The sequence below is a fragment of the Puma concolor genome, chromosome B4, assembly GCF_028749965.1.
Source record: "Puma concolor isolate L17-30 chromosome B4, mPumCon1.1.hap2, whole genome shotgun sequence".
In the NCBI taxonomy this organism is placed as follows: domain Eukaryota; kingdom Metazoa; phylum Chordata; class Mammalia; order Carnivora; family Felidae; genus Puma; species Puma concolor.
Genome location: NC_141673.1, coordinates 10,557,783 through 10,583,483, shown reverse-complemented (window position 1 = coordinate 10,583,483; position 25,701 = coordinate 10,557,783). Strand labels below are relative to the sequence as shown.

The 25,701-nt window shown below is 58.5% G+C and overlaps 3 protein-coding genes across 4 annotated transcripts; all 3 read left to right on the top strand.

Moving 5' to 3' along the window:
* Nucleotides 1-272: 272 nt before the first annotated feature.
* On the top strand, nt 273-2,333 carry H1-0 (H1.0 linker histone). Its single transcript, XM_086712314.1, has one exon. It carries the CDS (start codon nt 423-425, stop codon nt 1,005-1,007), a length of 585 nt encoding a protein of 194 aa, XP_086568440.1. The 5' UTR covers nt 273-422; the 3' UTR covers nt 1,008-2,333.
* A 493-nt stretch (nt 2,334-2,826) lies between these two features.
* Nucleotides 2,827-8,934, top strand: GCAT (glycine C-acetyltransferase). Of its 2 annotated transcripts, none has more exons than XR_015253310.1 (9): nt 2,827-3,078; nt 4,767-4,897; nt 5,846-5,947; nt 6,416-6,562; nt 7,045-7,199; nt 7,332-7,414; nt 7,593-7,764; nt 8,111-8,330; nt 8,614-8,743. XR_015253310.1 is itself a non-coding variant. In XM_086712313.1 (9 exons), the coding sequence occupies exons 1-9, from the start codon at nt 2,883-2,885 to the stop codon at nt 8,763-8,765; spliced, it is 1,260 nt and encodes a 419-aa protein (XP_086568439.1). In that variant the 5' UTR covers nt 2,828-2,882; the 3' UTR covers nt 8,766-8,934. The 2 variants fall into 2 exon arrangements, 1 of the variants encoding a protein (XP_086568439.1); XM_086712313.1 differs by having other exon boundaries at nt 2,828-3,078; nt 8,209-8,330; nt 8,614-8,934.
* Nucleotides 8,935-14,393: 5,459 nt separating this feature from the next.
* On the top strand, nt 14,394-16,539 carry GALR3 (galanin receptor 3). The gene is made up of 2 exons (XM_086712312.1): nt 14,394-14,753; nt 15,159-16,539. The coding sequence occupies exons 1-2, from the start codon at nt 14,395-14,397 to the stop codon at nt 15,946-15,948; spliced, it is 1,149 nt and encodes a 382-aa protein (XP_086568438.1). The 5' UTR covers nt 14,394; the 3' UTR covers nt 15,949-16,539.
* Nucleotides 16,540-25,701: the final 9,162 nt, after the last annotated feature.

Genomic DNA, 25,701 nt, shown 5'->3' with positions numbered 1-25,701 from the left:
CACAGATGGCGGCGGCGCGGCGCCATTCCGGGCCGGGAGCAGGCAGCCAGCAGCCCTGTCCTCACCGCGGTCCGCCCGCCGCCGCTAAATACCCGGATGCGCCGCCCGAGCGCCAGACGCGGAGCTGGGAAAGGGGAGGCAGAGGAGGCGGAGGCGGAGGCAGAGCGCGAGCCAGAGACCGAGCCCGAGCCAGAGCCCGGCGCCGAGACCGACCGACCGACAGACCGGCGGGGCTGGGCCACGCAGACCCGGCCCGGCGAGTCCTCCCGCGACCCGAGCCAGGTCCCTGAGAGCCGGGGCCCGGACTGGCCGGGGACTCGGGAGCGCCAGAGCAGATTCCCGAGTAAGGCTTTCCTCGGCCTCCGACGAGGGCTGGCCCTTTTGAAGGCGCCTCCTTCAACCGCAGGACCAGACAGGCCACCATGACCGAGAACTCCACGTCCGCCCCTGCGGCCAAGCCCAAGCGGGCCAAGGCCTCCAAGAAGTCCACAGACCACCCCAAGTATTCAGATATGATCGTGGCTGCCATCCAGGCGGAGAAGAACCGCGCTGGCTCCTCGCGCCAGTCCATCCAGAAGTACATCAAGAGCCACTACAAGGTGGGTGAGAATGCTGACTCGCAGATCAAGTTGTCCATCAAGCGCCTGGTCACCACTGGGGTCCTCAAGCAGACCAAAGGGGTGGGTGCCTCGGGGTCTTTCCGGCTGGCCAAAAGCGATGAGCCCAAGAGGTCGGTGGCCTTCAAGAAGACGAAGAAGGAAGTCAAGAAGGTGGCCACACCAAAGAAGGCAGCCAAGCCCAAGAAGGCTGCCTCCAAAGCTCCCAGCAAGAAGCCCAAAGCCACCCCAGTCAAGAAGGCCAAGAAGAAGCCGGCTGCCACGCCCAAGAAAGCCAAAAAACCCAAGACTGTCAAAGCCAAGCCAGTCAAAGCATCAAAGCCTAAGAAGGCCAAACCAGTGAAGCCCAAAGCCAAGTCCAGTGCCAAGAGGGCCGGCAAGAAGAAGTGACAATGAGGCTTTTCTTGTGGACACTCCTGCCTGTCTCCTGTTTTCTGTAAATACTTTTCTCCTTTCTTTTCTCTTGATCTTCACCTGCAATCCTTTGCCCCTTTCTATCCTGACTGTATAAGAGACAGAATTTGGATTCCTCAGACATTAGGGAATAATTCATTTTTCCTTAACCAATCGTGCAAAGACAGCAACAACAAATCTCTCTGTAATGATGAGAATGTACTTTTGTTCTGTTGACTTGTTATTAATCTACTTAATGGGTTTGGGGATTTGGATGGGTCTGTGTGTTTTGTTTGGATGGTTTGTTCACTATGAAGGTAGAGGGCCGGGAGAGAATGGGCAAGGCAGCTTGTTCTGACTAGATGAGGGGGAGCCCAGAAATTGTAAGGTTTGTAGGAGTATCTTTGAGGTGAGCTAGCTTTCTCTAGGTTGCTCACCCCTGTGAAGAGTTTCTGAATCTTGGCGGGGAGAAGGGAGGGGTGGCAGCAGCTGGATGGCAAAGGGGGGGGGGGACCCTCTCTGGGCTGACTTCCATCTTCCAATAGTGAGCAGTGGGGGGTCCAAATCCAGTTTCCTTCTCACTGTTGGTCTGCCCCTGTGGCCTTCCTATTGTCCTAGGGAAGGGGGGGGGTCCATGTGACAGCTGGTCTGAGAAGCTGTGGCTTCTCTCAGTCAGCTGGAAACTAGTCATTGGGGGGTCTTTGTGGCTTCAGAAAGTCTCCTGTTAAAATGGAGTGGAAACTTTAGGGGAAGGGTGGGGACTCAGTCAGCCAAGTGCCTCAGTGTGCCCTGTTCAAACTTGGGTTTTTCCACACAATTGGATTGTATCATAGGACTTTTTTTTTTTTTTTCTTTCCCCCTGGTTTTTGGTTCCTCCTGTACAAGAGGTGGTTTTGCTTGGTGGCCTGGTGGGGCTCCAACCCTGCCACCCGCCACTTAAAAACCTCCCGACCTCTTTACTTTGGAGTCTTTTATAAGTAGTTGTAGATGGGGGAGGGGGGGAGTGGGCGGGGAGTGGACAGTAAGACATACTGCAGTCAATTTTGAATTGCTAAGTAGCTTCACAGAGCTAGGTCTGTGTGTATGTGTGTATATGTATATATACATATCTAGGGCTAGTACTTAACGTTTCACACCCGGGAGCTGGGAGAAAAAAACCTGTACAGTCTTCTTTTATTTTTAATAAAATAGGAAAACGCGTCCTTGCGCGTGGTCAAACGCCCTCCCCCCCCCCCCCTTTTTAAGCAAGTGTTATTTGTGCCGGGAAGAATTTGCTGTCTTTGTAATTTTAAAACTTTAAAATAAAATCGAAAAATGAAAACACCTCGTTGGTGCGTTTTTCCTCCTTTTTAAGGCTGGAGGCGAATGAGGAGCAATGGGGCGGGCGAGCAGGGGTGAAATCCGGGGACGTTTGCACCTGAGAATGGGAGAGGGTTCCAAGAGGTCGACAGGGACCGGGGGACTGGGCTGCAGAGTACAAAGCATGCCTCAGCCTGCTTCTAGGCTCTTGCCTTTGGGGTCCAGAGTGCACCCCCTTTTCCTTCCAAGCGGTGGGTGTGTAGGCAGGGAATGGGACTTGGGATTGGGGGGGGTCTGGTGGGCTGGGCCCTGACGCGCCACCCTCCGCGGAGGCGCCTCCCCTTCCCCCACAAGGAGCGCTCCAGTCTCAACTTACACATCAATCCACTTTCATCCTCTGCGGATCCCGCCAGGCCCCGCCCCCACCCATCCCTGGGCCCGTCTCCCCGCCCCTTTAACAGCCTTCTTGCTCCGATTGGTTGGTGTGGCCCAGCCCCCGGGCACGTGACCAGGCGGCGCCAGCGCTGCGCGCCGCTCCTGGACCGGCTGGCGTGCTGGGGTGAAGCAGGCGCGATGTGGGCCTGTCGCCTCCTCCACGCTGGTCTCTCCGCAGCCCCCCGCGGCCGCCGCGCGCAGTCGGCGCTGACCCAGCTGCGCGGCGTCCTGGAGGAGGAGCTGGAAGCGATCCGCGGGGCTGGCACCTGGAAGAGCGAGCGGGTCATTACGTCCCGTCAGGGGCCGCGCATCCACGTGGACGGTGTCTCTGGAGGTAACCCCCCCGCCCCCCCCGCCTGCGAGTCTTCGGACCCGGCTGGGTGTTCGAAGGCCCTTGCGAGGCCAGCGCTGGAATGGAGGGCCGGAAGGCCGTGGGCGGGTGGGAGTATTTGCACGCGTAGCCACTGGCGCCTTTCCTATCAGGCTGACTTTACGGCTTCCCAGTGATAGGTGTTAACCTAGTTAAGCCTGTTTACGCGGAGGAGGGTGATTTGCCCTTGAGCACCTTTTTGATTCAGACGTCGGGACTGGAGTGAGGCCCAGTCCTGTGAGAACGTGAGAAAAAAAAGAGAGACACTTAGCTGGTTCCCACCTGCCTGCTTCAAGGAAGGGTGGAGGGAAGGTGGGGCCAGAAGCCCTGCGTTTCTGGGGCTGCTGTCCTGTGCTGGCCTCTACCAACTGCTCAGCACGTGGGCTCCTGCAAACCCCGATACAGGGGATAACGAATCCCATTTTACAGACAAAGAAGCTGAAGCTCAGAGATATGAAAAGCCCTTGCTAGCTGCAGGCAGAGCTGGGCTTTGGTCCAGGTCCTCTGGTACATTGGAGCTGGAAGGTCACCTAATGGGTCAGAGAAGCCAAATGCCTGGCCAGAGTCACAGCGAGCAAGGGGCCTGAGGGCTGCTGCAGAAGCCACACCATGAATTCGTCCACTGGGACTTCCTCATTTCCTTTTTTTTTTTTTTTTTTTTTTTAATTTCTTTATTTTGAGAGAGTGTGCTCCAGTCGGGGAGGGGCAGAGAGAGGGAGAGAGAGAATCCCAGCCAGTGCGGGGCTCAATCCCATGAACTGTGAGATCATGACCTGAGCTGAAATCAAGAGCCTTGGACGCTCACCCAACTGAGCCACCCAGGCACCTCCCTCATTTCTGTCTAACCGGTAGTCGCTATCTATCTTGTCTGTGCCAGGACCCAGGTGGGTGCTGGTTACAAATAATTTCCCAAGCCTGCCTTCTGCTCAGGAAATCGGCCTGGATCCTTGGTGCTGTTGTACTCATTTGTAGACTGAGGTCCCCCCAGATCTCTGCCTTCTCCTCAAGGGAAGCTTGGGGCAGGTCCAAACATGGGAAAGTTAGGAGGCACAGGTTCTCATCTCCTAAGCTGAATGAACCTCACCCCCTATGGACCTCAGTGTCCCCCCTCATGCCAGCTGTGTTCACTTCCGTGTTTATAATTCAGGAGTTGATGTCTCAGAAACACCCCCCCTCGCCCCCCCCCACCCCCCACCCCCACACTTTAGGCATGTGATTCTTACCAGGCAGCAAAGTCAACTGTGTAGAGTCTGAGGTCCACAGAGGGCACCTGACCCAGCCCTTTTTTACCCACGAGGGAACCAAGGCCCAAACAAGGGGGTTGCTGGTAGTTTTCAGGGACAGGAGAAGCCAGTGAGGTAGGGCTACATTCCTCCTTGGGTGGAATGTGATTCAGAACCAGAGTTTCAACTTCTTACCCTTCAAGGCACCACTCTGAGAGTCCTTTCCTGACCCTCCCTGTCCTGTGGCTATTGGTACTTCCTAGGGGCCCCTAGTTCCCGTCCTGCCCCAGAATGGATCGTACTGTGTGGTTGTTGCCTCCTCAAGGGTGAATCCATGTTCGTTTCCTGAGTCCCCAGGGCCTGGCACTGACACTTTTCTAAGCCCTTTCTTGCCCTGAGCTGCTGTGTCCATACCTTCTTCCACCTCAGGAATCCTTAACTTCTGTGCCAACAACTATCTGGGCCTGAGCAGCCACCCGGAAGTGATCCAGGCAGGTCTGCAGGCCCTGGAGGAGTTCGGAGCCGGCCTTAGCTCCACTCGCTTCATCTGCGGGACCCAGGTACCCAGTGGCTGTTGCGGGGGTTGGAGGGTACCTTGTCCCCAGCGCTGGGCACTGACCCCGACTGTCTGCTTCCCACAGTCAGCAGGGCCCGTTTAGCCAGCTCAGCTCATCCCAGGGCCCCGGGCCCTCTCGTAGCCTGGCGCCCTACACCAGAGAGGCCGGGCTCGGGCTTCTGTTCTGTTGCAAAAGCAACTTGACCTCTCTAAACATCCCTTTTCCCACCTGCGTGTAAAAATGCCTGCAACAGTGCCCGGCACATACCAATGCTCCCTAAATGTGGACTATTTTATTTTGTGAATGTTACAAAATAAACATATGTAAATGCGAAACAGCGCTTAGGTGTTCACTCGTTATCAATACTCCTGACAGTCATTAAGTGACGGGTGGGGTGATATTCTTGTCTCTGTTACAGAGATGAGGACGCTAAGGCCCAGAGAAGTTAAATGATTTACCCCGAGGGCACACACCTGTTAAAATGGGATTTTTAACCCACGTGGCCGGGCTCAAGATGATTGATTATTATTACCCATCTCCTGAGCAAGGGGAGGGTGAAGTGAAATCAATATCAGAGGCAGAACTCCTAACTCCCAGCCAGGGCACTTTCCAACAAAACCCTCACCCAGACTGGACAGCTTTCAAATATAAAAAGCCGAGGCCCACAGGAACCTATGTAATCCTTTTCTTTGCCATTAAGCAACCAAAAAAGGCACTTAGTTTGAGGTCGGGAAGACCTCTTCTCTTGCCAATATCACCCATAATTCCACATGAGACCCCGGTTACAACGATCCAACCAGGAAGGGACACCTAGGGAGTCCCTGATTCCTCAGTGAGAACCATCCGCCAGGGTCCGGTCGGCTCTGGGGGAACCCTCGCAGTGAAGGGAGCCCAGAACTTGTTTCGTGCGACCCCGCGGGCACTAACACCTGTTTCGCTCTGTTTCTTTAGAGCATCCACAAGGATCTAGAAGCAAAGATAGCCCGCTTCCACCAGCGGGAGGATGCCATCCTCTACCCTAGCTGTTTTGATGCCAACGCTGGCCTCTTTGAGGTGTGAGGGGGCCACAGGTGGGAGTTGGTGAGGACTGCTAGGCTGTGGAAGGCTTGGGAGCGGACAGGCAGAACCTGGCAGGATGCCAGCGCCATGCCTAGCCGCTCCAGTGCCCATTTCTTACGGAGGTTAAGGTTGGGCCAGGTAGGTGCTCTAGGAGGAATCCTGGGGCCTTCGTGGGGCCAGCTTGCAGGGCACTGGGGGGATAACCTACATCAGCAGGAAGGCTGGGGGCAGCAGGGGCCAGGGACCCACCGAACATGTTCTCCCCTGCTCTCACTGGAGCAGGGCCCTGGTCTGGCCCAGTCGTGGGGCCCCGGGGACCCAGATAGAGGCAGATGGGGGCTCCTTGCCTCCCTGTCCAGAGGAGTGCCCTGGATGGCAATGAAATTTTGACTCAGGTAGACATGGGGAGGGAGAGCCCCTAGGTGGTTGGGTGATAGCTCTCCTCCAACTGCCTTCTTCCAGGCCCTGCTGACCCCCCAGGATGCAGTCCTGTCGGACGAGCTGAACCATGCCTCCATTATTGATGGCATCCGTCTCTGCAAGGCCCACAAGTACCGCTACCGCCACCTGGACATGGCTGATTTGGAGGCCAAGCTGCAGGAGGCCCAGGTGGGATGAGGCCCAGGTGGGGCAAGGCCCAGGGCTAACAGAGGCAAGAACTGGGCTCTTGCCCAGCTCTTCAGCCTCCCCACCGGTGAATTAAGATCCGAACCCAGATCCCTTGGCCCCGAGGCTTTATTCCATTGTACCATGCTGCCTTGACTTTTGGCACCTTATGTGTGGCAGGGCCTGCTAGGCATATAGGTGAGATGAGCTCAGGGATAGAAATTGCCCTGCCCCACCCTCCCTCTCGGAGAGGAGACTGAGCTGTTCCCGCTGACCAGGACTGCCCCTGAAGAGGTGGGCAAGGCTCAGAGAGGCACAGGGGAGGGACGGGAGGCTCCAGCCCCAGCGCAGTATGCTTATGTGCCTACCTCTGTCCCAGACACCGGGCAAGGTGAGCTCTTAGAGCCTGAAGCCGCACAGAGAATGGGTAGACTGGCACAACGTGAGACACTAGCCATCACCTGTCCACGTCTTCTTCCCTGCAGAAGCATCGACTGCGCCTGGTGGCCACGGATGGGGCCTTCTCCATGGATGGTGACATCGCACCCCTGCAGGAGATCTGCCACCTTGCCTCTCGATATGGTGCCCTGGTCTTTGTGGATGAATGCCATGCTACTGGCTTCCTGGGGGCCACAGGACGGTGGGAGCATGCATCACCTGGGGCCTTGGGTCAGGCTTCTAAGGGCGGGTGGGAAACCAGGAAGCCAGCCCCTAACGCGTGATCCCCGGGCACTCAGGCAGCCAGTGGTGACAGTGGTAGCTTCCCTTGCAGGGGCACGGATGAGCTGCTGGGTGTGACGGACCAGGTCACCATCATCAACTCCACGCTGGGGAAGGCACTGGGTGGAGCCTCAGGTACCTGTCGGGTTGTGCCTCTGAGGTCCCCTTATCCACATGCAGAGCCCTGGAGGGGTCTCCGGGAAGGTGGTGAGGAGAGACTTGGGGAAGAGAGCAGCATGGACCATCCTCTCAGGAGGGTAGGCTCTGGCACCTGGCCTCTGACTCCCACCTCCGTCCCTGCCCTTGTCCTCAGGGGGCTACACAACAGGGCCTGAACCCCTGGTGTCCCTGCTCCGGCAGCGCGCTCGGCCCTACCTCTTCTCCAACAGCCTGCCCCCTGCTGTCGCCGGCTGTGCCTCCAAGGCCCTGGACCTGCTCATGGAGAGCAATGCCATCGTCCAGTCTATGGCGGCCAAGACCCAGCGGTGCGGTCCCTGGCAGGGGTGGGGCAGGTTGGGGTCGGGGAGCTGCCCCTGTGTGCCCGCCCAGGCCCATAGCTCCATGCCTACGGGTTCTGCCTCTGCCTCTAGCATGTCCCCAGCAGACTGCACCGGGATTCAGCCCTTTTAGCCAAAAGCTGCCCGCCTGCCCCCCTCCCTCTTCTGCCTCTGCCTTTTCCCTCCATTTCCTGGTGCATTTCTCTGAGAGCCATGCTGTGTCTCCCCGCCCTGTCAGTCCTGTCTTTTTGCCCGCCGTTTTGGTCTGCCTCTCTGCCCGTCTCTCCATCTGCCTCTCTGGGTCTGCATCTGTCTCTCTTGGTCCATCCTGCAGACTTGGGCACAGATCTTGGATCGCAGGCCCGGCAGGAGTGGGTGTGAACGGGCCCCACAGCCCCCTGGCTACCTGTGACACCCAGCTGTGCCCCACAGCTTCCGCAGAAAGATGAAGGCTGCTGGCTTCACCATCTTGGGAGCCAATCACCCCATCTGCCCTGTGATGCTGGGTGATGCCCGGCTGGCTTCTTGCATGGCAGATGACATGCTCAAGAGAGGTAAGGAAACTGGGACAGGAGGACCAGCCAGGGGTCCTAAGAGAAAAGAGAAGGGAACCCCTAAACTGTGAACGCTCCCCCATACCTTCACCCTACCGCCCGTTTTAAACCTGCTGTCTGTCCGAGCTGAAAATCCCAGGCCGTGACGCGGTCACATGTCTGCGAGACCTCGAGCACCTCCCTTGCCCTCTGTGACCGTCAAGCAAGTAGGACCCGTGTGTCCTGTCCCTCAAAGCCTGCCTGGCTCCGCTGAGCCCCAGGCTGACCCTTTCTGCCTTACCAGGCATCTTTGTCATCGGGTTCAGCTATCCGGTGGTCCCCAAGAACAAGGCCCGGATCCGGGTGCAGATCTCAGCAGTGCACAGCGAGGAGGACATCGACCGCTGTGTGGAGGCCTTCGTGGAGGTGGGGAGGCTGCATGGGGCACTACCCTGACCTGGGTGGTGACAGGCACAGCCAAGGTCCCCCTCCCTCCGCATTAACGAAAGGGGCCTTTGGTCAGCCCAGGCCAGACGCTCTGAACCCTGTCAGAGTCCTAGGACTGGGCTGGGGCATGGCCGGTGCTCGTGATCTTGTGTCAAACAACAGTGTGAAACTGGGCTGACATGTTGGTGTGCTTTATTCTCTCTGAGCAGGCCCAGGCCTGTGACCAGCTGAAGAATCGGGCAGGAGCTGGGCTTCTGAGGGCAGGCTCCTGGGTAGATCTCAGAGCTGACCACCTGCCCCAAGTTAAGATGAGACCCAGGCAGCTGGGATAATGCAGGCAGGGGCCACCATGTGACACAATTGGATTCGGTGCTGCTCTAAAGGCTGGCTGAGCCCCAGCCCTGCAGGCCCTTTCCCGCCCCACCCACCCTACTTACTCCGCAGCCTCCAGAGTTTAGCCCTGGTGGACACTTCGTTTTCTGCTCCCTATCCAAAGGATGGCTGCCAGCTGCCCAGATCAGAAGGGGCCGGGCACCCCACCCCGTGTGTGGAAGGAGGGGCAGAGGATTTAGCCCCAAAGGAGAGAATGTGGGTCACTATAGGAAAGGCCCCTGATAGTCTGGAACCATGTATTCTAGCCCACTTTGACTCTGTGGCCTTCGGGCAGCCTTTCACCTGAGTATGCCTCAGTCCCAGTGTACGGAGCGGGTGTTAATGGATGACCCGGGGTCCTTCCATAGCGCTCCTTCCGAGGACTACTGGCCTGCTGATCGGCCAGCAGGGGGCGCAGCGAACTCAGGCTCCGGCTGCTATCGCCCCGCCCCCTCCACCATCCAGGGCTTGGCCTCCCAATTGTTTGGGCAGCCCGGGAGAGCCGATTTGCTGCTGCCAAGGCCCCGTCCACCCTTGTCCCCAACAAAGGCTCGCTGCTCCCCTAGTGGACGTGATGACAACCACCTTCCCGCAGTCGCTGTCCCTGGTCCTTGCCTCTCCATTGGCCGCCCCACTCAGCTTTATGGGTGCGGTGTCGGGCGCCGGGGAGGATGGGGGCTGATTCACGGCAGCGCCAGCCTCGGCGTGGTGGCCTCGGGAAGCACGCACCTCGCTGGGAGTAGGGCAGGGAGGGTGAAAAAGGACCTTCATTAACAACAGGGAAGTTGTCTGTCCTCTCTGTCCCCTCGCACCTCCGTCCCAGCCCTCAGCCTGGATGTCAGAACGAACGATCTGGGGGAGCTGTGGCTAATTCACTGGGATTCTGGGACTCCTAGCTTGTGGTCTCGAGGAGCTTGAGGCTGGGAATCAGGAGCTCCAGGGGCTGGGAGACGGCAGTGCAGAGAAGAGGACTGCTGTGGCCACATCAGCAGCTGGGATATTTGCAAGCCGCTGCCACAGGGTAGTGGACCTGGCGCCAGCCCCGGGCCAAGCCAGCAGCTTGATGTGCGCGATCTGCATAGGCCGGCGGATGAGACCGGGTGGCCACAGCCGGCCGCGGGGCTACGCGTCCCGGCAGCAGGTGTGGCGTATCCAGCGAGGCCAGAACGCGGAGCCCGGGCCCACCCGCCAGTGGCGCAGAGCACGCGCCGCCTCTTCCAGGGGCTCCTGGGCGCCCCCGCTGCCATTGCGCCCCCCGGCGGCCGGCGGAGGCAGCGGCACGGCCGCAACACCCTAAGCCGTTTTGCCGAAGTAGCGCGCCCTGGCGTCAGACAGCTCGCGGGGCTGCGCCGGCTCCCGTCCGCCGCCGTCCAGAAGGGCTGGTAGGAAGCAGCAGCAGCAGCTCTGGGCTCACGTGTTAAGGCCCACTGGTGGCGGCCCGATGCCAGCGACAGGCGGCGCAGGGCCGGAAGGCCGGCCAAGGATCAGCCGCACTTCTGCCTCCTGCGGGCGGGGAGCTTGAGAGACCACTCTCACCGCGCGCTGTGCACGTCCTCCGCGTTGGGCTCCAGGTTCAAGGCTCCGGCCGCCTGGAGCAAGGTTAGAGGTGGCGCCAGGTGTGCGCGGGGCTCGGCCATGACCTCGCGTACTTCCTGCCTGCCCCGTGGCCGGCCCTCTGTGGTTCCCTCGGTCCTCCCGCTTTTCTTCCTTCGCTCTGGCTCTATCAGCGGCTCGGCCTTGACCTGCTGGGAGCTCTTGCCCTAGTTCTGCAGCAGCCCGTCCAGAGCCCTGCCCTGGGCCCGGGGGGGGCGGGGGGGGGGAGGGGGCGGGGGAGCCTTCCAGGCTGGAGGCTCCTGAGGGGGTGGGGGGTGGGGGGTGTAGTGTGTCAGGGCTCTTGAGGGCTTTCCAGGTTCAGGGTGGTTGTAGCCCTCTGACAGTCAAGGATTCTAAAACTTCAGCACACTGAGGCTAGGATCCTACAATGCTGCCTTTCAGTGATCATATTCTACACTTTTTTTTTTTTTTTTTAATTAAAAAAATTTAGGGGGCGCGCCTGGGTGGCTCAGTCGGTGAAGCGTCCGACTTCGGCTCAGGTCACGATGTCGCGGTTCGTGAGTTCGAGCCCCATGTCGGGCTCTGTGCTGACAGCTCAGAGCCTGCTTCTCTCCCTCCCTCTCTGCCCCTCTCCTGTTCACACTCTGTCTCTGTCTCTCTCTCAAAAATAAACAATAAAAATTTTTTTCATTTAATGTTTTTATTTTTATTTATTTATTTTATTTTTATAAACATTTTTTAATATTTTAATAAAAATATTTTTATTATTTATTTATTTATAATGTTTCTTTTTGAGACAGAGAGAGACAGAGCATGAACAGGGGAGGGTCAGAGAGAGAGGGAGACACAGAATCTGAAACAGGCTCCAGGCTCTGAGCTGTCAGCACAGAGTCCGACGTGCGGCTCGAACTCACAGACCGTGAGATCATGACCTGAGCCGAAGACGGACGCTTAACCGACTGAGCCACCCAGGCGCCCCTAATGTTTTTATTTTTGAGAGAGAGAGAGACAGTGTGAGCAGAGGAAGGGCAGAGAGAAGGAGACAAGGTATCCAAAGCAGGCTCCAGGCTCGGAACTGTCAGCGCAGAGCCCGACGTGGGGCTCGAACCAAGAAACTGTGAAATCATGACTGGAGCCAAAGTAGGAAGCTAAACCGACTGAGCCACCCAGGCGCCCCCCCCTTTTTTTTTTTAAGTTTTAAAGTTTATTTATTTATTGGGAGAGAGCACACGCACAAGCAGAGGAGGGGCAGAGAGAGAGAGACAGAATGTCAGTGCAGAGCCCTGGCTTGAACCCACGAACTGTGAGATCGTGACCTGAGCGGAAATCATCAGTCAGATGCTGAGCCACCCAGGCGCCCCACATTCTACAGTTCTAATTCCTTCATTCAATTCTGATAGCTCTGAATTCCGGACAGTCTAGGTATGATCCCTAATATCTTCTGGTTAGTGAATGTCTGCTTCCAAAGATTCGGGGATGCTCTGCTTCTGGGGTAAGTGACATCAGGCTTTCAAGAAACAACCTCTGAGCGCTGGTGAAAATCCCAGGGGTGTGGGAGGAGCTAGCCTGAAGAGTCTCTTCCCCAGCTCCTTGGGCCTTGAATGCAAGTCCTGACTCCATCAGGGTCCCCTCTGTTTTCTGTCCGCTTCCGCAGACTTCCTATTGACGTCCCCTCCCCCCAACCTCCTAGCTTCCAGAAAGACATTCAGTCCCTGCCGCCTCTTCTCTCCCTTCACTTATTGCAAATTGTCTTCTGCCCCCACTACACGTGTCCAGTTTACCCACCACCTCATTGTTGTGAGATCCAGTGTGCCTCGTCCCTCCAAGGGGCTCGTCTCTCTAACCTTCCGGAAGCATTTGGCCATGTGGCCTACTCCTCCAAGAGTTCCAAGCAGAAGCCCACGCGTGACTGACTGAATTACCCAGCCATTTACCAAGACCAATTAACCTCTCTGCCTCTTGCCCCGACAAGAGGCTCCTAACGGGTCAGGCATTAAATCATTCCCCTTCTGCCCATCCTTTTCACCCCAGGCCATAATAAGCTAATTATAAACGAAAACGCGCAGATCCTGTCCCCACTCTAAAATTTTCACGAGGTCCTCATTGCCCTCAGGCTAAAGCCAAACTCCGCATGGGCACAAAACCCCTTCCTCTTCAGCCAGACTGAATCTCTGGAAGGAGCTTAGGAATGCTGATGGGCCCCGGGATTCCAAGGGCCTGGGAGAGGAGTCCCATCTGGTCTCCAGAAGAGAGACTCCTATTCCGGTTTCCTAGCCTAGGACACTCCATTCAAGATGAGGAATCCTTTCTGAGCTTGGGTTAGAGCTCTACTTGGAGCAGGGAGGGAAGATGGAGTCGTTTAGGCAGGAGGTGAGAGTACCAGCAATGAATGGGCTGGGCCCTGGACACGGAGGGGTTAACTCCAAAGCGACTCTCAGAGAATCAATGGGTTACTCACTGCAGAAAGAGGCAGAAGCAGCGCAGGGAGGCAGAAAAGAACCGGGCAGAAGAGCATGCCACCTGGGGGAAATCAGGGACAGAGGAGGAGGAGCGGGAGGAGGAGGGGGAGGAGGCAGCGGCAGGCAGCGGCTAGTGGCTACTCCGGAGGGAGTGCTCAAGTCTGGCTCAGCAGAGGAGGTGCCTTAAAGGAGAAGAGAGAAGTGGGAGGCAGACCTGCACCTGCAGGGAGGCGCCAAGGGGCAGCCACTGAGCCAAGAGGCAGCCTCAGCCTGACCCGTTCACCCAGGATCAAGCAGGGCCCAGTGCCCAGCACTGAGGTGGGTGTTGCCTATTCCGACCTTCAGGGGGCTTGCTGCATGCTGGGGACTGGGGGCGCAGGTATTCCCTTTCTTCCCTCCTCCCTGCCGCCGCCCCACGCCCTTAATTTGTCCCACCATCCCGGAAGCCCCAGGCACGCAGGGGGATCCACAGGTAGTAGCCGATGTGGACCGCGGGGTGGGGCAAGGGTGAGAGCAGGCACAGCTCGCATAAATGCACGCGCGAGTACTTGCTCGCGGTCAGAGGCACCACCTGTTACAGGCTGTGGGTGGAGCACTCCAGCCTGGGAGTCAGGGCACCACGGTGGCAGCAGCCCCGATCTGCCACACCAAGGGTGCTATTCAGCCTCCCGTGTCCCCTCTCCGAGTGAGCCTCAATTTCCTCTTGTGCAAAGAGAGGGCAGTGACCTATACGGTTTTCCCAGCTGTGCCACTGTGGGGCTCTCACCAAAGCGGACTTTGCAATGACTCAGGGATACCACCCATGCTTTGCTGCCTTTGACCCACGTCCAAGAGTCCCCCCTGCGCTTCAAATCCCCACGGGGAAATAAGCTAGTTAGATATACCAGCACCTTGGGTTGGAGCGGCCCCTCCCCCATCCGCCGTGTCCTCACCGCATTCTGCCTGGAGGTGCCCACCTAGTAATCACCTTTGTGCCCTGAGCCCTGGGGGTGTTCCCGAGCAAACGGAGAAACCCACCTCAGACACCTACGTGACTGCCAGGCTTGCCCCGTGGGTCTCAGTGGTCACTCTTGGCTCTGTCTCCCCACTCCCATCGCCATCCCCCATGAGCTTCCCGCCCCCCCCCCCCAGACCTGGCCAGGCCCGAGCTAGGGGCCGGGATCGATCGAGCCCCCGGGGTCACGTGACCAGAGCTGGGGGCTCCTGTCTGAGCACTCCAGCTTCTTCTCCCCAGGTGCCCATCGGAGGGAAAGATGGCTGATGCGCAGAACGTCTCGCTGGACGGCCCGGGGAGTGTGGGGGCCGTGGCCGTGCCTGTGGTCTTTGCCATCATCTTCCTGCTGGGCACAGTGGGCAACGGGCTAGTGCTGGCCGTGCTGTTGCAGCCCAGCCCCAGTGCCTGGCAGGAGCCCGGCAGCACTACGGACCTGTTCATCCTCAACCTAGCGGTGGCCGACCTCTGCTTCATCCTGTGCTGCGTGCCTTTCCAGGCCGCCATCTACACACTGGACGCCTGGCTCTTTGGGGCCCTCGTTTGTAAGACGGTGCACCTGCTCATCTACCTCACCATGTACGCCAGCAGCTTCACGCTGGCTGCGGTCTCGGTGGACAGGTGCGCTGCATCTGGGGCCCGGCTCGGGTGGGCTGAACAGATCTCTTAGGAAGGAGCACACCCCGCCAGGGTGCGGTCACACCTGCTTTCGCGGTTCGACACTTGGGGGTGCAACCCAGGCTCACTCTCGAGCTGACGACCCCCCCGGGGCAAGCCCCTTCCCTCCGAGCCTCTAAGCCAACCCGGCTAGGGGCCAGGCACCGCTCTAAGCGCCTGGCGTGTGGGTTCCCTTCACCCCCGCAGTCCACCCTGCTAGGCTGGTCGCGCCGTCGCTCCGGCTGTCCGGACGCGGAAGGCCAAGCCGCCGGCCCAGAGGTGCGGCCGCAGCGTCCACGCGGGGGCCAGGGCGCGGGTGTGGGCCTCCCGCCCTCCCGCCTGCCCCGCTGACCCGGCGCCCGCCCGCAGGTACCTGGCCGTGCGGCACCCGCTGCGCTCGCGGGCCCTGCGCACGCCGCGCAACGCCCGCGCCGCCGTGGGGCTCGTCTGGCTGCTGGCGGCCCTCTTCTCGGCGCCCTACCTCAGCTACTACGGCACCGTGCGCTACGGCGCGCTGGAGCTCTGCGTGCCCGCCTGGGAGGACGCGCGCCGGCGCGCCCTCGACGTGGCCACCTTCGCCGCCGGCTACCTGCTGCCCGTGGCCGTGGTGAGCCTGGCCTACGCGCGCACGCTGCGCTTCCTGTGGGCGGCCGTGGGCCCCGCGGGCGCGGCGGCGGCGGAGGCCCGGCGCAGAGCCACGGGCCGCGCGGGGCGGACCATGCTGGCGGTGGCCGCGCTCTACGCCCTCTGCTGGGGCCCGCACCACGCGCTCATCCTCTGCTTCTGGTTCGGCCGCTTCGCCTTCAGCCCGGCCACCTACGCCTGCCGCCTGGCCTCGCACTGCCTCGCCTACGCCAACTCCTGCCTCAACCCGCTCGTCTACGCGCTCGCCTCGCGCCACTTCCGCGCGCGCTTCCGCCGCCTGTGGCCCTGCGGCCGCCGCCGCCGCCGCCGCTGCCGCCACGCCCGCTGCCCCCCGGGCGCCCGCCGCGCCCACCGCCGCGTCCGCCCCGCCACCGCGGGCCCTGCCGGTTGCCCCGGGGACGCCCGGCCTCGCGGGAGGCTGCCGGCGGGCGGCGGCCGGGGCTGGGGGCCCGGGGAGGAGCCCGCCCGCGTCGGAGAGGCCGGGCGAGCCTCGTCGGCCCCGGGACCGGAATAAACCCGGTCCGCCTCCACTCTGCCGGATGACCGTCTTTCCGTCATTCCGCTTCCCCCCCAGGGCACGACGGCGACGAGGGGACGCGCCAACGCCAGGGGTCCTCTGAGACGCACTGGCTGAGCTGGGGCCCCAGCCCCCGTGGATGCCCCTGGGCGGTGAAATTGGGTCACCCCCGCGAAGCGCAGCCCCCTGGCCAGGCAGCCCCCAGACTCTGTCCACAGCCGGTCTGGCGAGAGGGCCGTTCCTCTGCCCGCCCTCCCAACCCGGTCAGCACCTTCTAGGCCCTGCTTCCTCAACCACCCTTTGCGAAGCCGCTTCTCCCTTCCAGGCTGTGTGGCCTGGGTAATGTATCCCTAGCAGCTGATTTAGCAAAGAGTCGTGAAGCATTTTCTGTGCATCTTACGCGGTGCTACGTTCTTCAATCTCATTATCGAAGCAGCTTTGCAAGGTAGATACATAATTAGCTCCCTTTCTGCAGATGTAGAAACCAAGAATCAGAGAGGTTTAGTAATTTGGGGGGGTCTGTCTGAGTCGGTGGAGTGTGTGACTCTTGATCTCGGGATTGTGGGGTGGAGCCCCATGCTGGGTGTAGACATTACTTAAAAATAAAATATTCAAAAAAAAAAAAAAAAAAAGGAGAAAGAAAGAAAGAAAGAAAGAAAGAAAGAAAGAAAAAGGTTTAGTGATTTGTCCAAGCTCACATAGCTAGTGTTTGGCAGAAGTTGGATTCAAACCCACTGCTATTTAACTTTTTCTGCTCAGTGGAACGGCCTTCTCCACTTTGGGGGCCTCGGCTCTCAGTTTCCAAGGTTTCCAAGGTTTTCCTTGGTTCTTCCTGACTCCTGATCCTGCACCGGCCCTCTTCCCTAAACCAGCAGCTCCCACGTTTGACTCGATGTCTGGAAATCTCAGAGAGTTCCCAGTCCTCTTCTTTGGGACAGTTCTGTTCAGTACTTGGGCCGGCAAGTCCTGATGGGCTTGTCCCAGCTACCGAGTCCCAGGTCCACGGCCTGACCCAAGCCCCTTGCATTATTTTTTTCAGCCATTTGGTGCTCCCAGATCAGGTGAGAAACGGAGCCCCACTCGGGTCCCAGCTGGCCTCCCAGCAGTCCCGGCTGCCCTGTGGCCCCCACCCTCGCGTCCATGCACACAGCAGGGTAGTCGGTGACTGTGGAAACCTCCTAATTAACCAATAAATCAGTCCTGACGGTTGCAGAACTACCCAGTTCCCTCCCTCCCCTGCCGCCTCACCACATGCCAATAATATATATTAGCTTCAGGCTGAGGCCTAAGATCTTAACGGCCTCCTCGTCCCCCTGGCACGCCTCCCGGCTGCCGGGCACCCTGGGAAGGTCCCTCACTGACATTAGGCGGCTGCTGAGTCCTCCTCGCTGCCTGCCACCTGCCGCAGACCCAGGGGTCAGTGTCGGTCACCCTTCACACGGGGAGGCTGAGACCAGCTGGGGGAAGTGGCTGCTTCAAGGGCCCAATCGCAGGGGCCTGACACCTGGGCCAGCGTCCCTTCTCGCACGTGTCTGCTAAGGTTCCCACGGCTGACTCAGGCCACAGCAGTGGGAGTGTCTCCGGGACGGCAGGGGCGCGATGCTGCCCGCTTCTGCAGCACCCAGCACGGCCTCTACCTCCCTGAGGCCCTCACTCACAGCTCCGCTGGCTCGCCTGTGCCTCGCAGACAAGAGATATTACCTCCCTCTTCAGAAGGGAAAACTGAGACTCCAGGAGACGAGGTAGCTTGGTCAAAGTCAAATGGCAAATTCGCGGCAGAGCTGGGATCCTAACTGGGCCGGACAGAAGGCTCTCATGGCAGGCCAGGCACTGGGAGAACATCTAAGACTATCTGAAGTTCGCCGCGTGACAATGGTGAGTGCCGACGGAGGAGAATGGGGAGAGGGGCGCCTGGGTGGCTCAGTCGGTTAAGCGTCCGACTTCGGCTCAGGTCATGATCTCGCGGTTCGTGGGTTCGAGCCCCGCCTCGGGCTCTCAGCACAGAGCCTGGAGCCTGCTTCAGATTCTGTGTCTCCTTCTCTCTCTGTTCCTCCCCTGCTCACGCTCTGTCTCTCTCTCTCTCAAAAATAAAGACTAAAAAGAAATAAAAAAAAAAAGTGTCTGACTTCCACTCGGGTCATGATCTCACTGTTCGTGAGTTGGAGTCCCGCGTCGGACTCAGCGCTTGGGATCATCTCTCCCCTTCTCTCTCTGACCCTTACCCGGTTCGCTTGCTCTCTCTCTATCAATCAATAGAAGAGGAAGCCCAGAAGCCCCAACTAATGGAGGACAGTATAGCCCGGACCAGAGTAGGCACAGAGCAGGTATTTGGATACTTGAAGAAGGAGATGACCCTTTCCTTCCTTCTTTCCTTTACCCCTCAAACATTTAAGTGCTTTGCCTAAAGCTATGCCACGAGGGGCGCCTGGGTGGCGCAGTCGGTTAAGCGTCCGACTTCAGCCAGGTCACGATCTCGCGGTCCGTGAGTTCGAGCCCCGCGTCGGGCTCTGGGCTGATGACTCGGAGCCTGGAGCCTGTTTCCGATTCTGTGTCTCCCTCTCTCTCTGCCCCTCCCCCGTTCATGCTCTGTCTCTCTCTGTCCCAAAAATAAATAAAAAACGTTGAAAAAAAAATTAAAAAAAAAAATAAATAAAAAAAATAAAGCTATGCCACGAGGGGGAGACAGAGAGGGCAGGAGTTTGACCTGGTCCCTGCCTTCCAGGAGTTCTCAGTCTAGCTGGAGAGCCGCATATCAAAAGAAGAACCGAGAGCACCACGTGATGGGGCCAGAACAGGAGAACACCCACAGTTCTGAACGGGCGCAGAGGAGGAAACTCCTGCCTTCCTGAGCAAGCCAAGTAGGAGACCCACAGGAGTTAATACGCATTTAATTATCCCATGTAATATGTATCTTCCTAAAAGAAAGGTGAAAAGGGCCTCCCAGGTGGAGCAACAGCCCATGCCAAGGCTGGTGCAGCTGGGAACGGTCGCGGGCTTGCGCAGCCGGAGCAGGACAGGCTGAGGCCTGGGAGGCCAGGAAGCTGGGTGCAGTGAGATCCCGCAGCCTCCTGGGCCAGCTGGGGAGCAAGAACTTCATCCTTCAGGCAGGTGGTGATGCCATTGAAGGGTTTCAGGACGGGCCCCGTCAAGCATGTGGTCAAATAGCCCCCAGCATTTCTGTGCAGAGGCTGGGCTAGAGATGCCAGGCAGGCAGCAAAAAGCACAATCCAGGGGGTGCTCTGCGAGCCCCTGGCCGGGGAGGTTGCCGCCAAGGGCCTGGCCTACGGCTGGGAAATTGTTTTGCCCTGGATTTGGCAGGAAGATTGGTGGCCTGCTGCTGGGCTCGGGCCTGGCCTCGGAGGCTCCTGGGTCTGCTTCAGGGGGCCAATGAAATGCTTGGAAGATAGTCGTAGGATTTCGGTTAGGAGAGAGCTGTGAGTCCTGTAGGGCCACGGGCAGGCGCCGGGAGCTAGAGGACAGGCTGAATGAGCCCTGGCCATCCTCCGAGGCCCAGAAGAATCCACCAACCCGAGCCCCCTGCAGGATCTCAGGCTGAGCCTGAGGCAGCCTGGGGGTCCTGGCAGGAGCTTAGTGGGAGGGAGGTTTGAACTCTGCAGTCTCCTTCCCTTCCTATTTGTGCAAACCTCTTAGGGATGGGCCCGCAGCGCTCACGCCTTAGCGCCTGCTAGGCACAGACTTCTTCTGCCAGAAAAAAAAGGCAGAAGCATGGGGGTAAGGGGGAGCCCGGAAGACCGTAACCCGGCTTGGGCAAGCAGAGAAGACTTCCCAGAGGAGCTGGTGCCCAGGCCAAGTCCTGAAGTGGGAGTTAATTAGGGCAGATGGCAAAGGGAAAGACGGAAGAACACCCATGTGCACGGGTCACCCGGAGTCAGGCACAGCGTGAGGGGCCAGGGGCCTGGGACAGGGTACGGGGGAGCCTCAGCAGGAAGGGAGGTGGGAGAGGTGGGGACAGTTGCAAAGGATTCTGTAAATGTTGTCTGAAACTGAGGCTGCCCTTTGTCCTGAGGGCAACAGGGAGCCACCGAAAGGTTGTAAACAAAAGAGTAAATTTACCAGATTTACCCTTTAGGGAACTTTCTGGCTGCAAGGCAGGCTTTCAGGGGGGTGGGGGCAGAAGGGGGGGTGGGGCAGGGAGACCAGTGAGGAGACTGGCATGAGAATCTGCATAGATGAAAGCATCCAAGATGTTGACAGTGTGGTAAGGAGGTATGGACAGACAGGACAACCACTTACAAGGTATAGTCATTGGGACTTGGTGACTAAATGTTGGGGGGTGTCCCAGATGACATCCCGGACTTCTGGCTTGGGCTACTGGGGGTGGCAGTGGGGATAACAGGGGCACAGGCTTGAGGGGGAAACGTGCTGAGACTTCAGGCCCATGGGGGGGGGGGGGTATGGTAGGGGGTGTCCACAGGGCACCTGCTACGCTCAGGCCTTGGACTTGGCCCTGGATTGTGTCTCATCTGCTTTAGAATTTGGAGATGGAGAAACTGAGGCTCAGAGAGATTAAGTAACTTGCCCAAGATCACAGAGCTAGCCCCAAACAGAGCTGGGTCTACCTTGGGCCTGATTTCGGTTCCACGGTCTTTAGAGAGAAGAGGCAGGAAGGGGTTGGCTGAAGCAGAGGGAGGAACTTGAATGTGCAAAGGTGACCCCCAGCCTCACCCCGCCCTGTGTAACAACTGTAGCCAGGGCTAAAACTCGGTCCTGGGGAGGGTGGGCGAGGTGAGGGCCCTGGCACAGCTACTGAACCCCTCACCCGGCTTCAGGCTGGCGGGAACAGCATCATCTATCAACTTCGAGGTGTGTGCCTGGGGACATAAATGCCAATTAACCGCCCCGAGACTTCCTGTTAATGAACATCAGTTCCTCAGCCCTGACGCAGGGCTCATGTGTGAGCCGCTGGCTGGATCCAAGGAGGCACGAGGCCGGAGAAACGGGCGGTGCAGGGGTGGGATTGTGTCCGGGGTGAGAGGACAAGACTCTGATTTATGGAGGGATGGGGGGGGACAAGGGTACCAGCTTGGAGTACCTGAGACTTAGGGGCCATTGGGGGGTATGGTAGGGGGTGCTGGGGAGGGTGCCGGCCCGAGCATCTCATGGACCTGCCAGGTCCAATCAGAGAGGCGGCACAGCGCAGGGGTCAAGGCCCGGACTTTGAGGGGCGCCTGGGTGGCTCAGTCGGTTACGTGTCCGACTTCGGCTCAGGTCATGATCTCGCGGTTCGTGAGTTCGAGCCCCGCGTCGGGCTCTGTGCTGACAGCTCAGAACCTGCAGCCTGTTTCGGATTCTGTGTCTCCTTCTCTCTCTCTCTGACCCTCCCCCATTCATGCTCTATCTCTCTCTGTCTCAAAAACAAATAAACGTTAAAAAAAAAAAAAAAAAAAAAAAAGGCCCGGACTTTGAGCCACACTGTCAGGTTTGAATCCTGCCTCCTGCACTTCACGTCTCTGACCTCTCTATGCCTCGGTGACCCGCAGAACTGAGCTCTGTCTGAGCCAGGTCCCAATCGAGGCAGACCACCCTGGGGTGCTCACTGGCTGCTACCAACTGTATGCGACGTTGTCAGGGCTTCCCAGGCAGGTCCCCGTCTCCAGCACACCCCTCACAATCGAGCTGAGGAGGCACGACTTACCCACCTGTGCCCCTCTGGGCGCGCTGACCACCAAGTGCTATCCTCCCAGGCTTTCGGAGTGGGAGAGGGTTACCAGGCTGGCATGGACCAATCACAGGGACAAGAGGACACCCTGGTGCCTGGGCTGGGGCTTCGGGAAAGATGCCTTTGCTTCCCTGAGCCTGTTTCTTTATGTATAAAACGAGTTGATCATACCTCCCTGAAACGCTGAGGCCTCAGTGTTCACTTGAGAGCGAGCCAGTGTCCGGGGGGGGGGGGGGGGGGGGGGAGCCAGGGACTTTGTTGGGATTGCCCGGGCATCAGTCCAGCTTCCTGACCTCCTAACCTTGCCTTGGGCTCCATAGCTGAAGCAGTCTGGGAAGCAGGCCGGTAGTAAAAAGGCCAGACCCTCCCTACACCCGAGACTGGTCATGGAGACTGAGATGTCCCCTAGTAGGGACCATCGTCCGTTCATCCCGACTGAGTCCCGGGGGACACGGGTGGACATTGGCACTTTGGAAATCTTGGCAGAGATTATGTTAGACCTGGGCTGGGCCCCGGCAAGCTACTTTCTCTCTCTGAGCCTCAATTTTGTGCATCTAGAAAATGGCGGCAGCAATATGTTGGCTATCTTACATTTTCTAGCAAACACTAAATCAAAGGACTTGTATTAAGGGCCTGCTGGCACGTAGTAGGAGCTCAGCCAATGTCCTCGCCCTTAGTTTTAGGAAACTCTGCTTCCGAGAAGGCTCTAATTTCAGGCATGGTGGAAACAGCGCGAGCGTTGGGGGTGGGCCCAGGTTCGAGCCCAGCTGCCCTCTGGCAAAGCCGTATTTTTTCAAAAATCAAAAGCAGTAGCAAGGCTAGTTATCTCGACGGATGGTTGTGAGAACGTGTGAATATTCTTCTCCAAGCACTTAACCTCTGTTTGCCAGGGTTTTTGTCCTTTTGTTCACTGCTGTATTCCCACCTAGAACATTGCCTAGACCATAGCCAGTGTTCAATAAGTATTTATTTTATTTTATTTTATTTTATTTTATTTTATTTTTACTTTTTTTTTTCAACGTTTATTTATTTTTGGGATAGAGAGAGACAGAGCATGAACGGGGGAGGGGCAGAGAGAGAGGGAGACACAGAATTGGAAACAGGCTCCAGGCTCTGAGCCATCAGCCCAGAGCCTGACGCGGGGCTCGAACTCACGGACCGCGAAATCGTGACCTGGCTGAAGTCGGACGCTTAACCGACTGCGCCACCCAGGCGCCCCTATTTTATTTTATTTTTTACATGTATTTATTTTTGAGAAACAGAGTGAGACAAAGCGTGAGCGGGGGAGGGGCAGAGAGCGAAAGAGACATAGAATCCGAAGCAGGCTCCAGGCTCTGAACAAGCGGTCAGCACAGCGCCTGATGCGGGGCTCGAACCCACAAACTGTGAGATCATGACCTGAGCCGAAGTCGGACACACAACTGACTGAGCCACCCAGGCGCCCGACAATAAGTATTTCTAATGTGAATGAAATGTGAGGTATAAAGCAAAGGACCCGACCCCGAAGGTGACATCAAAGGACGTGGATTTCTTCTTTCTGCCTGCCCCCACATCCTCCCCTCTTCCTGCTCCACAACCCCCCACCCCGCCCCTGCCTGCAACTCAGTAACTCCCAGAGCAGCCGGTAATAGAATTAACGCCTGTGCCCATAACCTCTGCAGAGTTCCCCATCCTACCCGCCCCCTGCCCAGCTCAGCCAGCTTAGGGCCCACTTGTGTGCTTTCTGACTCACGCCAATGTCTGGCGCTGACTTTGACTGGCTGGCTCTTCAGACAGACTTGGGGTTGCAGACATTTCCTGGCTGGAAATGGGGTGAGGCAGATTGGCTGACTGCCTAGCGGTCTGGCAAGGGTTTGATGACTGGCCTATCGGGCTGGGGAGGGAGTGGACCATAGTCTCTTCACTCGTCCCAGTGACCCATTCTCCTGGTTTTGTGGCTACAGGGCCAGGAGTGGGTGGGTGAGGCCAGGAGGAGGCTGGAGGGATGCATCCTGCTCTCCAGGTGGGGATGGCTTGGTCCAGGCCAAGGACTGTTTAGGAGTCAGCCAGTGAGTCTCTGTCAGGCTGTTCCAGAAACACCTGAAGTCATCTCAGGGCAATTTCATAAAGTCCCAGAACCCCCCACCCTCTCAGCTCTGTCAGTGCAAAGCAGGCTGCCTTGGGAGATGGCTGGTCTCAGAAGTACCCAGGTACCCGAGTGCCTAGGATGCCCTTGGCAGGTCTCCTACCCCTTTGCTCCCTAAGTTCTTTTTTTTTTTTTAATTCTTTTTTAATTTGTAAGTGTTTATTGTATGTATTTATTTTTATAAATTTTTTATTGTTTATTATTTTTGAGAGAGAGAAAGAGAGAGACTGAGAGCAAGCAGGGAAGGGGCAGAGAGAGAGGGAGACACAGAATCGGAAGCAGGCTCCAGGCTCTGAGCGCTCAGGACAGAGCCCCACGCGAGGCTCGAACTCACAGACTGCGAGATCATGCATGACCTGAGCTGTACTCGGCCGCCCAACTGACTGAGCCACCCAGGCGCCCCTAAGTGTTTTTGTTTTTTTTTTTATGTTTATTTGTTTTTGAGAGAGAGAGAGAGAGAGACAGAGTGCCAGCAGGGGAGGGGTAGAGAGAGGAGGAGACACAGAATCGGAAGCAGGCTCCAGGCTCCTTCCTAGCTGTCAGCGCAGAGCCCAGCAGGAGGCACCAACCTACTAATCTCGAGATCGTGACCTGAGGCGAAGCGGCACACTTGACCCGCGGAGCCACCCAGGCGCCCCTGCTCCCGAAGTTCCGTAGCAAGGGTTCCTAACTTTTTCTGAGTGTGGACCCTGCTGCGAATGAAAGCTATGGCCACTTTTATCGGAAACACACATGCACACCCTTCACACAAAATCTTGCACAGTTTCTGGGGGTTCGTGCCTCTCCGAGAGCCCATTTATTGAACCCCTTAGCCCTGAAGCTGACAAACAGCTTCAACTCTCTCCAGGGTGATCGCCCCAGGGGTAGGATGTGGTATGGAGGCCCAGAGGGGCGGGTCCCAAGAGAATGGGCCCACTGAGTTTGAGGTCCATGCCCTCCCACCCCTGCCTCCCCTTTTGCCTTGACCCTCTCCTGCCCAGCCCCACCCCCGGGCTCATGGGCCAAGGGGCTTGTGTGTAGGCACCAGCCCCAGCAGAGCCTCTAGTGAGGGCAAAGTCAAACGTGCTCCTGGACCTGAGTGGGCAGGGTTCCTCAGAGGCAGAAAAGCCGCCCACCCTTGTACTTCTCGCACTCCCCTCTCCTCACTCCGCCCCTCACTCCTTGCCTTTCACAGCGCGCCCCTCCCCTCAGCACTAGTTTCCCTCAGCACCGCCCTTCCCCACGGCGCCCCGCCCCTCGGCGCGCCCCTCCCATCGGCACCGCCCTCCCTCACGGCGCCCCTCCCCTCCGCGCGCCCCTCCCGTCAGCACCGCCCACCCCCACGGCGCCCCGCCCCTCGGCACCTCCCTCCCTCCCGGCTCCCCTCCCCTCAGCACCTCCCTCCCTCACGGCGCCCCGCCCCTCCGCGCGCCCCTCCCCCCGGCACCCCTCCTCTCAGCGCACCCCTCCCTCACGGGGCTCCTCCTCTCAGCGCGCTCCTCCCCTCCCTCAGCCACGTAGACTGGCAGTCCGTTTACTCCGCGGCAGCAGCTTGAGCTCCGGGGAAACTCGTTTGCTTCTTCGGCCCCTCGCTCTCCCCAGTCTCGGGCCTAGCACGCTTTCCCTTCCCCAGCCCTGCCGTCCTGGTGGGGCTTCTCCTCTCACAGGGTCCTGAAGGCGGCCCCCAGCCGGTATCTCCTACCCACACAGATCTTTTCTCTTCCGGGCCTGGGGAGCAGCTGGGCTCCGCGGGTTCAATTCCGATCTGATCAAGCTGGGCTTTGGGGGACAAGCTCCCTTCTGAAAAGTAGCCAGGGCCCCGGTGAGGTGAGAGGGCAAGCGGGGCAGAGCCAGGGTGGACGTGGATGGTGACGGGAGTGGGGGGAGGGGGGGAGTCTGTCTTTACTCCGCAGTCAGCGCCTTGGAGAGGGCCGAGGGCCAGGCGGTGCCTCCCCCACCCCACCCC

What these genes read in the sequence shown, in the direction of transcription:
- H1-0 (XM_086712314.1), top strand. Translation starts at nt 423, where the DNA reads ATGACCGAGAACTCCACGTCCGCCCCTGCGGCCAAGCCCAAGCGGGCC.
- GALR3 (XM_086712312.1), top strand. Translation starts at nt 14,395, where the DNA reads ATGGCTGATGCGCAGAACGTCTCGCTGGACGGCCCGGGGAGTGTGGGG. An exon ending in GCTGCGGTCTCGGTGGACAG is followed by an intron (nt 14,754 to 15,158) that starts GTGCGCTGCATC and finishes GCCCGCCCGCAG; the next exon opens with GTACCTGGCCGTGCGGCACC.
- GCAT (XM_086712313.1), top strand. Translation starts at nt 2,883, where the DNA reads ATGTGGGCCTGTCGCCTCCTCCACGCTGGTCTCTCCGCAGCCCCCCGC. An exon ending in GCTTCATCTGCGGGACCCAG is followed by an intron (nt 4,898 to 5,845) that starts GTACCCAGTGGC and finishes CTGTTTCTTTAG; the next exon opens with AGCATCCACAAGGATCTAGA. An exon ending in TTCCTGGGGGCCACAGGACG is followed by an intron (nt 7,200 to 7,331) that starts GTGGGAGCATGC and finishes CTTCCCTTGCAG; the next exon opens with GGGCACGGATGAGCTGCTGG.